Source organism: Prionailurus viverrinus, chromosome C1 (assembly GCF_022837055.1).
Source record: "Prionailurus viverrinus isolate Anna chromosome C1, UM_Priviv_1.0, whole genome shotgun sequence".
NCBI lineage: Eukaryota > Metazoa > Chordata > Mammalia > Carnivora > Felidae > Prionailurus > Prionailurus viverrinus.
Genome location: NC_062568.1, coordinates 73,871,162 through 73,886,132, shown reverse-complemented (window position 1 = coordinate 73,886,132; position 14,971 = coordinate 73,871,162). Strand labels below are relative to the sequence as shown.

Sequence of the window (14,971 nt, the reverse complement as noted above, 5' to 3'; positions counted from 1 at the left end):
ATAAGGGAAAGGGTATTTTGGATCTTAGATGATAGTAATAACTATTTTGCCTATTATACTAAAGATTATATGCTTCCAAGAGTAATATAGGCTTAACAAGATATGACGAGTTAGTTATATAAAGATGAGTGGTCAATCCGTGGGGTTGCATTGTACTTTTCCCTCTACTTTTGTGTATGTTTGAAATTGTCCATGATGAAGTTTTCTAAAAGTTTCCCATGTGAATTGGATGATTTAACATGGTTGGAAACTACAGATGTTACTTATTTTTCAAGTTTTTGTCACTTCATCCTTCAGAATGTTTCCTTCCACTTTCCTTGGCTTTTTCAGCAGGAATGGGAGTGAAATTGCTACATGCTGAGCTGCAGGTGAACAGGCAGTTAGGTAGAGACCTTTATCAGGTGGCACTGGAAGGGGAGGAAAGAATGCTTTCATCTGCTCCTGTATTTGGAAATAATAAGTTTGAAGATCAAAGGCTATCTAGCTTTCTGTCTTAACATGCAGAGACACACGTTGGTTAAGGGATTTGAAGACTTGAGCTATCGGTAGACTGTGTTGAATTTTAGAGAAAATACTAAATTATTTAAAATGTTTTCGCCCTCCTAAGTTAGAAAACTATAGAATCTGATAAAGTTGCAAAACTTTGCTTAACATTTAAAAATAGTTGATTAATTTTAGGCATGAGTACATCTAAGGTTTTATTAGTAACCAGCTATAGTTTTTACAACTTTTAAAATTACCTAAATACTAATTTTAATTTTTAATTTCATAAGTTATAGAAATAATATAGTCTTACTTGGAAAGAAATTCCAACAATTAAAGCAAAGATTCCCACTAATGTACTTGTATATTTTTTCAGATTTTTCTATTCATTTATATGTATAGGATCATTCAAAATGTGGTTTTGTCATTGTCATAGAAAGAACATAATTGCAATCATGCAGCTTTATTAAAATGTCTTGGAGATTAATCTGTATCTTTATATATAGTTCTACCTCATTCTTTTTTGTTACTGCACTGTAGTATTTCATAATATACAATTTTATCTAAAATTTTCAAATTGTCAGAAGCTCTGAAATAGGACTTGGACATTATCAGCATGCTGTGACATTTATTCATTGTTTGCTTATGGCACAAATAAGTTTTTATGAAGAATGTATTTGCATAACAGTGTTTTAATAAATTTTTCCCAATATCGGATCACGGGAGGTGTTTTGTTTGTTTTTCTAGTTGTTTCTGTTTACATTATAATGTGCAAACTATTGCCTTCACATATCTGATTTCATAAAGCTTCTGAAAGTCACCTCATCCCTGTAAGCCTGAAAGTGCTAAATAAAATATTTAAAACATACAATAATCTTTCTTTGTTGGCAGCTTTTATAGAAATACAGAACTGCCAGCATATTTTTAGAGTAGTAACTGCACTTTGACGCCAAAATCATTTATTTTAAAATGTGAGCCAAAACAAAATATACCATGAGATAAGTGAATATAAAACTCCAGCAAAAAGATGGGGATAGGAATTTTCCACCTACCCCCATCTTTGCTTTAGGTAAAAACATTGAAGCCCAGACGTTTCAATTGGTGGAAAGATGAATTTCCATCAACTGATGAAAATTGAACTATAGATGAGAACAAAGGATGTATGTATTTATTTAAAGGCCTATATCCTTTCATACACCAGTTCTTTGGAAATTTGTTACAGATATCCTTGTATAACTGTATAGTTTAAGGATATTACTTGCAACATAGTTTTTAATAGTGGAATAATAAAAATATATAATACAACTGTAGCTATGTGTACTGATATGAAAGGTCTCCAACATTGTTATGTGAGAAAAGCAAAGTGCAGGACAGCTTTTCTGGTGAGAATCCTATTTGTGGAAAATGGAATCTACATGTATTGTATATTGTACATAACTAGCTCCATATATATATTTACATTACCTAGAAAACTATAACTTAGAAAAGATCCACAACTTAGCTGATTGCTTTTAGGAGTGGAATTGGTGAACTGAGGTAGGAAGACTCTAACTTAGTTTTTATATGCTTTTGTACTTTTTAAAAATTATGTTAACTTTTGGTAAAATGGGTTTCCGTAATGTTAGTTGTCAAGTTTTTAGCATGAGGGGTTCTGGAGGAAGGGACTTGCTGCAGATTTAGTTGTGTAGTTACCAACTTGTGTGGATTTTCTGCTTGTTCATAAACAAATTGAGTCATTTTCTGAAGTATAAGCACTTGTAGACCATAATATTGCAATGTACTTTTTTAGGCATGTCATTATGAATTGGCTTTTGTCAGTGATGTAACTCTTGATTCGTTCAAAGTGAATATAAAGTAAAACTAAGCAAGGTGAGGTAAGCACTTAGGTTGTAGAATAGTGGCCAGTTTTGAAAACTGAAGAATATTCTTATATTAATTTTGACGAGTGTTCTATTTCACTTGAGTGAAAAGGCTTGATGGGCTTTAGAGAGCCTCACATTTTATTTTTTACCTGTTATTTTGTGTCTTTCTCACATTTTTTAGATATTTAGAAGTTTCCATTATTCTACAACAGGCCCCAGATAGTTGAATTTTCATAATTACTGTCTTTGTTCTGCAGACTTTATGTATTATAAGATGTTAAACTTAGTGTAAACCTGTCAGTTGTTTTATCCCCTTTAGCAGTATTCGTCTAAATAATAACAAATAATAGCTATTTGGCAGAATAACCATCCTTAAGTTGTAGCTGTGTGTACAGCTATAAGTAATCTTATAATTTTTATTTTGGTCTTCTATCTCACTGGGTTGGCAGGAAGATTGTACCTCAGTCTTTGCTAAGGTTCTGTCTACCCAGTCCTAGGTTCAGTTAAGGTTCTAAAGTCTGACACTGTGCCAGGACATTGGGGTGGGATGCAATCTAGTCCTCAAAGCATTTGCTCAAATGAGTTACTGCGGAAGCATCTTGCTTTCTGGTCAGGATGGCCTTTCAGATGTAGCACTTTTTTTTTTTTTTTTTTTTAATCTTTTTATTTATTTTTGAGAGAGAGAGTGAGTGTGAGTGGAGGAGGAACAGAGAGGGAGACACAGAATCTGAAGCAGGCTCCAGGCTGTGTTCTGTCAGCACAGAGCCCAACACCGGGCTCTAACTCGGAAACCTCCAGTTCATGACCTGAGCCGAAGTCGGACAATTAACCAACTGAGCCACCCAGGTGCTCCTCAGATGTAGCACTTTTGTAGCCACATGACCATCTGCTGTTTCTGTGCCCCACTTAGGAGAGAGACATCTGCAGGCTTGGCTCTGGATCCATCTGCCAAGCTGCTGTATATAGCTACAATCCCTCTGTGGTGGTGTGTGGCCTCCTCTCCTGGCTCTGCCAGGAAGTGCCAGCAGTACTATCCCCTGTCCGTACACGCACACACACCACTTTCTTCAAACCAGGAGAGTCTTCCTCACCTGTGCATAAAGCCCTCACTCTCTTTCTCCCCGTTCTACACAAAGGTTTTGTCTATACCCGATCAACTCATCTTTGCTGTCTATTCAAGACATTTTGTGTTTGTCTACCCTCTTGCTTATATTTATCCTCCTAGTTCCCTGAATCATTTTGCAACATAAAAACCAAAGAGACATTGAGGCTGTTTCTCTTTGTCACATCTTTCTGTGGCAGTGAACACACAGTTTCTTATCTCCTTAAAAGGGGGTAAAGGAAAGGGAACTAGTGAGAAAAGATTAAGGTTAATCTTTCAAAAATACTTTGCCACAGTATTTCTTAATACTTCATTTCTCTGAGTTTGTCTTTTGGCAGTTTTATCGGACTGTTACCGGACTTCGTATGGTTTATAAACAGTCCAGTGCACGTATTTCTTAACCGCTTCTTGCCAGAAGGCATTTTAGTTATGCATTTTGTGCAGCCAGGAAATAGGTAGTTCATATATCATTCTCAACCATAGTCTTCACAGCCTTTCCTCCCTCCCTATACTACCTCAGTAGGTACAGCCCGGGACACACAATCAGTAGTGGTAGCTTAATAAACTCTCCTAAGGAGGCAGTTTGAGTATGTATCTAAAAACCTTCAAATTGATTTATTCCCTCTACTGTTGCTTTGTTCATTCCCCCCATTCTTCCATTTCTCAACCTTTTCCCCCTTCCTTGAGTCGAAGATAATACCATGCTTTTGACTTAAGAATTCTCTGAGAAAATCTTCCAGTCTTCCCCTCTGAAAATAAAATTTAGGATCCCAACTCATTTGTAAATTGTGAGTTAACTTTTGTCCATATACTGAGAAAATTGAATCAGCTTAGGTTAATAATGTTTATAGGAAAGGTATAAAGAGTATACACTGTAAAATTCTTATGTCAAAAGTGCATAGTATGGAAAAAAAAGGAAACACTTATTGTAGGTAATAAAAGATAGCAAGCTGTGATTCATAGAGTTAAATGAAAAATGTCAAGACATTTTAACAGTGAAGTATTTTAACTATTCCTATAGTCCAATTTTGTAAAACTGAAGATATATTAAGTTGAATTTGTACTCTTTTCCACATATTAAATGATAATTGAAATATCAAACTATTAAATTATTTGCATTTCTAATTATTTTATATTTTATTCAATTATAATTTAAATATTGAATGATATGACTTCTAATTGTGCTTTAGTATTTTACACTTTACATGGTTTAGCTTGTACTAAGCTCAAATCTCTTGTATCACCTACATGCAATTCAGAAGTTCAGAAATACACATGATCTTCTGAACATGAAGGTACTGGTTTAATTTAAATTGCTGTGCTGTTAATAATTAAAGTTTTCTTCCTGTTTTCCCATTAAGGATTCTGGACTCTACTTATAATCTCTCTATCTGCCGGATTCTCCTGTTGTAGCTTTTCTTGGACAGTGACTTATTTTGACTCTTTTGAACCAGGAATGTTTCCTCCTACTCCTCTTTCACCTGCCAGGTTCAAGTAAGTATTCCTGTTTCTTTTTTAACCCATTCCAACTCTGTTGAAATGCTAAAATATATAGAAACAAGAGGTTGCTTATTTGTAAGATAACATGTTGAGTTCCCAGTCTCTATAAAATATAAATGACTTTAAAGTTTCCAGATTGGCTCAGCCTTTAGATAAATGGAGACTCTTTTAAACTCCTTACCTAGATAATGCAGTGTTTTTTTAAAAAAATGAAATTCAAGAGTTGATCTATGAAGTAAGAAATTTTGATGGATGTTTGTCCTCTTGGGCTAGAATTTCATTTAAACAGTTTATGAAAGCTAAATTTATATCAGCATAGTGAGAGTTTTACTAGATGTATCTATAAATGGTCAGATTTATATCAACTTAAGTTGGATTGGACTTTTCCCCAGATTTCAGTTTTCTGTAATAATTACCAAGCATTTATGGCACCCAATTTAAATGTCTAGATCAGATTAAGTGCATTTCATAGTGGAACAATATTAGATTTCTTTGGTCTGTGTTTTCTATAGTTCAAAGACTTTCACAAAATTCAGTTCTAACCTAGTTTTAATCTAGTTGATTTATGTCAAGAAAGCTCGGGTATTAAATACTATAAATTTCCAAATATGAGTTTCTAAGACGTCTAGTGTATTCTACAAACTGAGGGGTTGGGGAAAAGGTGAAGAGTAGAAAATAAACTCTGGTTTAAAATTCATGTGTTATCAGAGTATTATGGTTGTTATTGTTGCTATTATAACTACCAGCACCAGTTTACTTTATGGACAGTTTGTAGAGATCAAATAAAATGTATTTGAGAGACTCTGTAAATAGGAAGTTTTATACTAATGATATTTATTTATTAAATGCTTATTTTAGAGAGAGAGAGACTGAGAGAACGTGAGTGGGGGAGGGACAGAGAGAGAAGGGGAGAGAGGATCCAAGCTCTGTGCTGAGAGCACACAGCCCAGCATGGGGCTCAGACTCACCCACCATAAGATCATGACCTGAGCTGAAGTCAGATGCTTAACTGACTAAGCTTCCTGCCCCTACTAATGATATTTATTAGTAATTGTTATTACCAGCTTTCTTTATTAGTAAGCTCATATTTTTCTGTCTTATAAATCTGTCTTTAAAACTTGTGGCTTTACTTCAGATGAAATTTGTTTGTGTATCTTAAATGTCTTAATAAATCCCTATCTGTACATGAAACATAAATCATACTTGGCAATACATTTTGTATGTGTGTGTTCAAAGTGGATAATGAGTAATAATTAAATTGAGTAAGTTGTTCCTAATAGTGCAATGCCATCCCATAGTTTACGTGACTACCATTCATTTGCAAAGTTTATTTTCCTGTGTGATACTGTGTTCAATTCAAATTCATATTCTTGATGCCTGATGACATTAATTACTTGGTAATAAGAGGTATGCATCTAATGTCAATAATATAATGAGACTCCTTTTATAAGCCACCAAAAAACCATCTTATTTTTGCCTTTTATTTCTTTATATCACACTTCCCTCTGGATTTTCAGCCTTATATTTGTAGCTATTTAGTAGATCTTGCAGCCTGGATATCAGAAAACACCTTGCACTTAAAATTACTTATGCTCTAGCTTGTCTTAAAGACATCACTCTCCATCCAGTTATCAAGGCTTGAAACCCGTATTCACTGTATTTATCCTTTGCCAAGTCTAGCCATTCCTGTTTTTTGAAATGTTACTGGAATACTTTGTCTTTGCACCCTCAGTGTTTTTGCCCTTTTTAAGGCCTTAGCCTGTGCACTTCACTCCTTAGTCTCCTCTACTCCAAGCTTTCACTCTTCATATTCATCCTGTATTTTGTTACCTCTGTAAAAACAGATCTCTGTCGCAGCTCTTCCCTTGCTTAAAAGTCTTCAGTGACTTTCCCATTGCCTTCAAAATGATGTCCAACTCCCAAGTACAGCATAACAGTCTGTCCTCAAATGATCCTTCCTTACTTTTCCAACTTTATCTTCAGCTATTTCTCCAGTGCACCCTTTTCTATAGCCATATATCAGATTACCCTGGCATTCCCTGAATAAACTGTACTTTTGAGATGCCATGACTTTACTCTTACTGTTTTCTCTTCCTGAAATACTATTTTCCCTCACAGATTCTCTTTTACCCATACAAGAATTCACAGGCCTCATAGATGATAGAAGCTTTTGGAGTTACAGAAAAGCATTTCAGTGTTCTCTGAAATACCTGGGATGCTCAGAGCATTTAGTTTCTTAAAAAGTATCTTTGCTTTTTTTATTAAACTAGAACCAGTAACAATGGACCTCAGTTTTCAGTGTTACTAGTCATTCAATTTTAATATGAGATAGTGCCAGATTAGAGACTTAGATGGTATGTTTGTTAACACAGTCCTAAAAACCACAGTTTTGAAATATACATTGTATGTACATATGTATATATTTAAATTCCTTTCCACATGTATGTTAGGTAATTTTATATATGCTAAATCAGCTATTAAATATATCAAGACCATGACTGAAAATGTAATTTAATATTATCATGTGTTGATACAGATAAGGCATATAATAAATTCAGTGATAGGGGATTGCATATTAACAAACCACATACCAAAAAACGCATATAATTCAATGATAATTGGTGAAATGGGGTTTTATAGTGAAAACCCTGCCCTCTAGTGCTTGTGGAAAATAATGCAATTACTGTGCTTCAGAAATGTCAGAATAAGTTTATTCTCTGTGTCACCAGTAGAGTGAGAACTTGTACAGGGAAACAACTTTTCTCCTTTGAGAAAGTTTAAATCTTCAGACTCTGTTTTCTTAGAAATCAGGTTAATGTATTTCATTAATTTGCAATATCACACTTTTATACAAATATCTTTGTAACAGGCTCTGTATTCTTTTATAACTTAAGCAATGATGTTAATATAAATATTTTTCCTGATTATATGAAAGCACAAGTCCTTAGTTGAAAATTCAAAGACAAAGGCCCCCCAGAGACCCTGCCTCCTAATTCCATCACATTGGGGACTAAAGTTTGTAACATAAATGGAGAAGAGAATGTGGATGGGGGTACAAACATAGTCCATAGCACATATAATTTAGAAATTTTCACTTTTACATAAGCACAAGACCTTTAGGAAATAAAAGATAAAGAATTTTGCGAGGGATATTTTTAGACAGGTATTTAATAGACTTCAAAAGGCATATTTTAAAATAATGCCTTTATTTATTTTTTTAAGCTTATTTTCAGAGAGAGAGGGGGAGAGAGAATCCCAAGCAGGCTCCGAGCCATGAGTGCAGAGCCTGATGCGAGGCTCAGTCCCATGAACTGTGAGATCATGACCTAAGCCAAAATCAAGAATTGGATGCTTAACTGACTGAGCCACCCAGGCGTCGCTCAAAAGGCATATTTTGAGGGGTGCCTGGGTGGCTCAGTCCATTGAGCGCCCAACTTCAGCTCAGGTCATGATCTCACGGTTCGTGGGTTCAAGCCCGCGTCAGGCTCTGTGCTGACAGCTCAGAGCCTGGAGCCTGCTTTGGATGCTGTGTCTTGCTCTCCCTCTGCCTCTCCCCCACTCATGCTCGTTCTACCTGTCTCTCAAAAATGAATAAATGTTAAAAAAAAATTTATTTTGAAGGCATATTTTGAAGAAAGATTGTTATACTGACTTTGCAAACTTTGCTGAGTTAAAAGGTATACTGCAATGTTACACACACAGAGTTGTTTATTAGAAAACAATCATTTTCTTTGTGTATTTGGATCAATTATACTTTTAAATTATTTTCTTCTGAAAATATGTTACTATGTTAAATAATGAGGCAGTAAGTTTAGATTCTTTGAAGTATCTATATAGGCTTTCCCCACTTCTTGCTACTTTATAATTAATTTTTACTGTTCTATGCTACTTAATCAACATCTCCAGTTCACTTCACATTAGTTTTCATCATTCATTCATTCATTCAGTTTGCTCAGTGGTTTCCAACCAGGCAAATATGACAGTGTGTATGTAAACAGTATTTCATATGTGATTATCCAATTTAATTACAGTTTGTAGGAGTTAATGCATCTAGGTATGTGACCTACTCATGCAAAGATACTGCATTTGAGTTCTCCTGATTGGAAAGGAAGTTAGATATGGATAGATGTGCCTTAAAGCTGCAATTTTCCTAACAGTGAATGAATGTTCTAGGATTGCTAGGGAAATAATAAAGATTATGAGGGAACCAAGTCCCTGCTAAGCCACCCTTAGGTATTATCATTAGTTCAGGCACTTCATTTTTTAACAGATGAAGAAATTGAGGCCTGGGGAATTTAAGCAAATTGCACAAAGTCAAATAATTTGCATGTAACATAGCTAACGCCTGACTCTATGTTTAGTGTTTTTTGCCATACTAGCTAAGCCTACCTACTTTGAATTATGAAATGAATCAAAAGGAAGTAGTTCACTAATTGAAACAGCTTCATCTTATTGACAGTTGAAGCACTCATTGGAGCTTTTGGTTTGTGGCATTTTTGCCCATGTGATACAGCCAAATCCAATCAAAACCTGTTCTTAACTTCTCACTGTCTTTGTTCTCCATTGTTTTTTCTTTAGTGACCAGTGTTCTCCACTTTAGACTACTCTGCACATTTCACATTACCTGTGCCCCATCTAGTGGTGCAATGATGTAGCTGCAGGTTTATAGTTATTCAGCATGCTAAAAATAAAAACCATTTAATTAATTGTTGGGGCACCTGGGTAGCTCAGTTGAGCGTCAGACTTTGGCTCAGGTCATAACCTCGTGGTTCATGAGAGTTTGAGCCTCACATTGGGCTCTGGGATGACAGCTCAGAGCATGGAGCCTGCATCGGATTCTATGTCTCCCTTTCTCTCTGCCCCTTTCCAGGTCACGCTCCGTGTGTGTGTGTGTGTGTGTGTGTGTGTGTGTGTGTGTGTGTCTCTCTCTCAAAAATAAATAAACATAAAAAAAAGTTAAAAATAAAACATTTAATTATTAAAATGTCCCACCTAGGATAGAAATGTTACTAGATAGTCTAGAAATAAATTTAGAGGAAAAATGATAATGTAAGTGATGGATTTAACAAACAACACAGTGTAGAAAGCTCATTGGTTTTGTAATTATGAAATAAAATATTTAATAACAGTAATATGAAAAATAGTGAAAAAAGTCATTAAATTTGTCCTACAGTAATTTAGTTAAGAGTCAGGGGTCAAGGGCCAACATTCTTTTTTTTTTTTTAACTTTATTTATTTTAAGAGAGCCTGAGTGCTAGTGGGGGAGGGGCAGAGAGAGAGAGGGAGAGAGAATTCCAAGCCAGCTATGCACTATCAGCATGAAGCCCAGTGTGTGGCTTGAACCCATGAACTGCAAGATCATGACCTGAGCCAAAACCAAGAACCAGATGTTTAACCATCTGAACCACCCAGGTACCACTGAAAGGCCAACATTCTTTTTTTTTTTTTTCAATGTGTATTTATTTATTTTGAGAGTGAGCACCTGTTGTGTAAGCAGGGGAGGGGCAGAGAAAGAGGGAGAGAGAGAATCCCAAGCAAGCCCTGCACTGTCAGCATGGAATGGGCCAACATTCTTAAGTTAAAAGTGTTATTTCATTGCAGTCAATAGTGTTAATTAACAAAAATCTTATTGTTGGCATGAAAAAATGCACAGATAAAAATTAAAATTTAACAGCATGTGACTGTAACTTACAAGCCAACAAGTTAAACTTTGTAGGGATAGGATTATTATTTTGTGGTAGAAATACCCACAGAGACTTATTTTCAAGGAGAAAAAAAATCAATACGTATGTGTAAAGTTATTAAGGATGGGCTAACTGTGTTATAGAAATCAAATATTACTGGAAATTTCTAACCTCATGATGGTCAAAGGTAGTATGAAGTAAGATTTCTGGTGAATTGGCTAGCTAGTCCAAAGTCTGGATTATTGAATCTCTTGTTGAGAACCTACTTTTAAATGATTTTTCTTCTTGTTGAGAAATATTGTGTAAATAACATTTTGTGCATTCACAATATTGTAGATTTTGGAGAAAGTATCAGTTATTCATAAATCTATATCATCTTGAATCTTATGAGTGAAGATGAGTCTTTGTGAGGATAGAATGAATTGGTTGTAATTATGGCTTATTTGATGTGGGGTTCATGTGCAAAAAGTAGGGACACTTTGAATTATTGGTATTATGTAATGATTTCTAAGAATGTGCCAGCAAAAAGAGTAGTGTCTTTTCACTAAAGCTGCTTTAAATATCATCTATAGAATTTGGCATTATTTCATAGTTAATATACAAACCAGGGACTATATGTTACCTTCTGGAACTGTTAGTCGTTTTTGTCAAGATGACTGTAAGTTATCCACCTTGTTACATCATTTTCCCATCACAAATGATATTTGGTAAATATCAAGATAGTTTGAAAAATCACATGCTTTTAATTTAATTAAAAATTTATTTGGGGGCACCTGAGTGGCTCAGTCTGTTAAGCATCTGACTTCGGCTCAGGTCATGATCTCACGGTTGGTGGGTTCGAGCCCCGCATCAGACTCTGCTGACAGCTGAGAGCCTGGAGCCTGCTTTGGATTCTGTGTCTCCCTCTCTCCCCGCCCCTCCCCTGCTCACACTCTATGTGTTCTTCTCTCTCTCAAAAATAAACATTAAAAAAATGTTTTAATTAATTTATTTCTACAAAGTCTTTTTTTTTTTTTAAGTATATTAACTTACAGTGCTATTTGGAATCTGCAAAGTAAATTAGAAGTAAGAAAAAAAAAGGAACAGTTGGTTTTTGTTTGAATTGCTTTCTGATAAACTGTTTTTGGTCATTGTTTTACCAAAAGAATACATTATCTGTTACTTATTTTCTATGTATGGTGTCCTGGATATAACTAGATGCTGAAATACTTAAATTTTCATTATGTTTGTATATGAGTATGTGTTGTTGTAGATGTGAAGGAGACAATGAGTAAAATATTCCTCCAGGATTGACATTGCTGTATTATAATATTCTTTCTCTATTCAAAACTAGATTTATTTTTCTGTTATTAAAGAGTTTTCTCTAACTTCTTGTTCTTCTTGTCCTTGGGGGCTTTAATTCTTGGGGGTTAAGATGGACAAATAGAACAGTAAAAATCATAATAGAAATGGGATTATGAGTCTTGGGCAGTAGTAGAAGTCTTAGAGGTAAAGAAAAGTGGGTGATTTAGTATTTAAATTAGAAGTTCCTTTTCCAACCACACTTAATTGAGTACAGTAAGTTGACTCTACTCTTCTTTCATACAGATTCTGGAGAGCTTGCTTCTTTGTTGAGTCACATTCTTTATTGCCTTGGACTAATGAAACATGTCAGATGGCTAATTGCAATAGGAGAGAAAAGCTAGTGACAAAAGAGATAGATCAAGAACTTGGCCTTGATATTTGAATATTATTAAGTTTCATTATCTAGGCACTATTTGGAGTCATCCCTATGGTCACTATTAATGAATATATTGATGGTCCTGCACTGTGGCTTCTTGAGGTGAAAAGTTAAAGTCATGCGTGTCTTATAAAATATATTCCATTACTGTTTTGAATGGATACTTAAATAGACGTAACAAAGTCCATAAGAAATCATATTAACTATTCTTGGTTTCCTTGTAATATAGCAATGAGTATTTGCTTTGTACATGTTTGCTATGGGTTTTGCTTATGGTAATTTACAATGTTTTATGTATGGGCTACTGAAAAGGCAAGTATCCATATGCATAGAACATCACTGATGAGAATTACCTAATACTTGCCAGTTTTGTTCTTGGAACTTTTTATGTGTCAACAGTCTTTGTAAATTATAAGAGGCAGCCTGGTATATGAAAGGGCTTACTGGCAGAAGAACTTTTGAGCAAGTCAGTCAGTGTCTCTAAGCCTTAATTTCCTCCTCTCTAAAATGAGATAAAAACAATCATATCTGTCCTCATAGACAATGAATGTAAGTTTACTGATTAAAGCAACAGATACATTAGGTGAAAAAGCAGTCATGGTGCTTGGTGCATGGTATTTCTTTTCTTAATTGAGATCCTTCAAGCTGAATGTGGACTTGGCCTGCTACCAGCTGCCAATTATATTGTTTTTGGTAATTTTTATTTATTTTGAGATTTTATCTCTTCCATTCTTTTCTTCCCTTTTTATTCTTTTGATATAGGTACTCTTTCTTTCATGAAATAATGCTGATATTAGATGGTAATGGTTTTCTTTTTTTTCCTTATGTTTATTTTTGAGAGAGAGAGCACGTGTACAGAGCGGGAGAAGGGCAGAGAGTGAGGGGGACAGAAGATCTGAAGTGGGCTCTTTTCTGACAGCAGAAAGCCTGATGTGGGGCTCAAACTCACAAACTGTGAGATCATGACCTGAGCCAAAGTCGGTCTCTCAACCAACTGAGCCACCCAGGTGGCCCTAGATGGTAATGGTTTTCAAACACAGTTCTTGGCAAAATAAATTGGCAAAACATGGTGTCATTTACTTCCTTTTTTCAAAAAAAATTTTTGAAACTGACTCATGAAGTCTAAAAGCTTGGGAATCCCGTTATTTTTTATCTTTTGTACTATTTTCCCAGCTTTTTATGGAATATGGACTTTGTTTAATCAAGATAGTGCTTAGCACAGATGGATGTTTGAGGGCATTTTTCTACCTCAACACACTGGTAAATAAAGTTAAAATGTGTGACATTCAATTTGCAGCCAAGTAGACTGCTATATATGTATATAAGTAAAATAAACTGTTGCTTAATATGTACTTCATCCAACCAGATAATACTTGTATTTCCCTTAGACTGATTTTCAAGGAATTGTAGTACAATTAGAGATTTTAAAATGTATATATATGAAATTCCATTTTAAAGAACTTTTCTCATCTTTAGGATCTTTCAGTGCTCATAGGTCATTACATTAGTTATTATTGCACTGGCAAAGCATAGGATTGGGACTCAACTAAAATTTCCAGTTGGTAAAATTCTAGATAAAAGACTTTACTGTATATATGGAGGCATACTTACTGCAGAATGGCGATCCAGAAGGGATTAAAGACCTCATGCAGACCATCCTTATGCTATAGAAGTGGAAGTAGGACCATAGAAGTTGGCAGTATGGCTAGGAAACTAAAATCCTAAGGAGAATAAAGTCTTTTTAAAAATGAAGAAACCCTAGGGGCACCTTAACAGACTGGGTGGCTCAGTCTGTTAAGCATCTGACTTTGGCTTAGGTCATGATCTCATAGTTTATGTGTTCAAGCCCTGCATCGGGCTCTGTCCTGACAGCTCAGGGCCTGGAGTCTGCTTTGGATTCTGTATCTCCCTCTTTCTGCCCCTTCCCCACGTTCTCTCTCTCTCTCTCTCTCTCTCTCTCTCTCTCTCTCTCTCTCAAAAATAAATAAACATGAAAAAAATATTTAAAAATTAAAAAAAAAATGAGGAAACCCTTAAACTTGAAATTCTAAATTCTCTTATAGTTTACTAATGTGTAGATTGATAAATGAGCAAATTTTTCTTTTAAGATGGTAGATATTTTATTAACTGATGCTTATAATGCAAAACATTAGATTAATTACAAGGGTAATGGGGCAATGGAGCAAATGCTCAAAATGTACACCATCAGCTCCTATGTATTTTTAAGAATGATACGTTACGGTTCAACATTAAGTATTTCCTCATTTTTTACATCTTTTAAGTGTTTATCCAGATAATTGTTACCTTAGAATTATCATGAAATCCTGAAGTACATACACAGTCATGTTTCTAATGACTTTATATTTTATTCTATTATTTTTTTTTAATGTTTATTTATTTATTTTGAGGGAGAGAGAGAATCCCAAGCAGGCTCAGCATCAGAGCAGAGCCCGATGTGGGGCTCAGTATCGTGAACCATGATATCATGACCTGAGCTGAAATCGAGAGTCGGGTGCTTAACAGACTGAGCCACCCAGGTTTCCTTAATGACTTTATATTTTAAAAGCATTTTGTATTTTTCAGTAATTTAGAAAATTATTGGGACAGTGATTATATCTTA

The 14,971-nt window shown here is 34.9% G+C and overlaps 1 protein-coding gene across 1 annotated transcript in view; it reads left to right on the top strand.

Annotated features, from left to right (window-relative positions):
* ARL6IP6 (ADP ribosylation factor like GTPase 6 interacting protein 6) overlaps positions 1-14,971 on the top strand; it is a 41,476-nt gene that overhangs the window by 9,015 nt on the left and 17,490 nt on the right. The window contains exon 3 of the mRNA XM_047868982.1: positions 4,809-4,941. Coding sequence (XP_047724938.1) covers positions 4,809-4,941 — 133 coding nt within the window. The remainder of the gene's footprint in view (positions 1-4,808; positions 4,942-14,971) is intronic.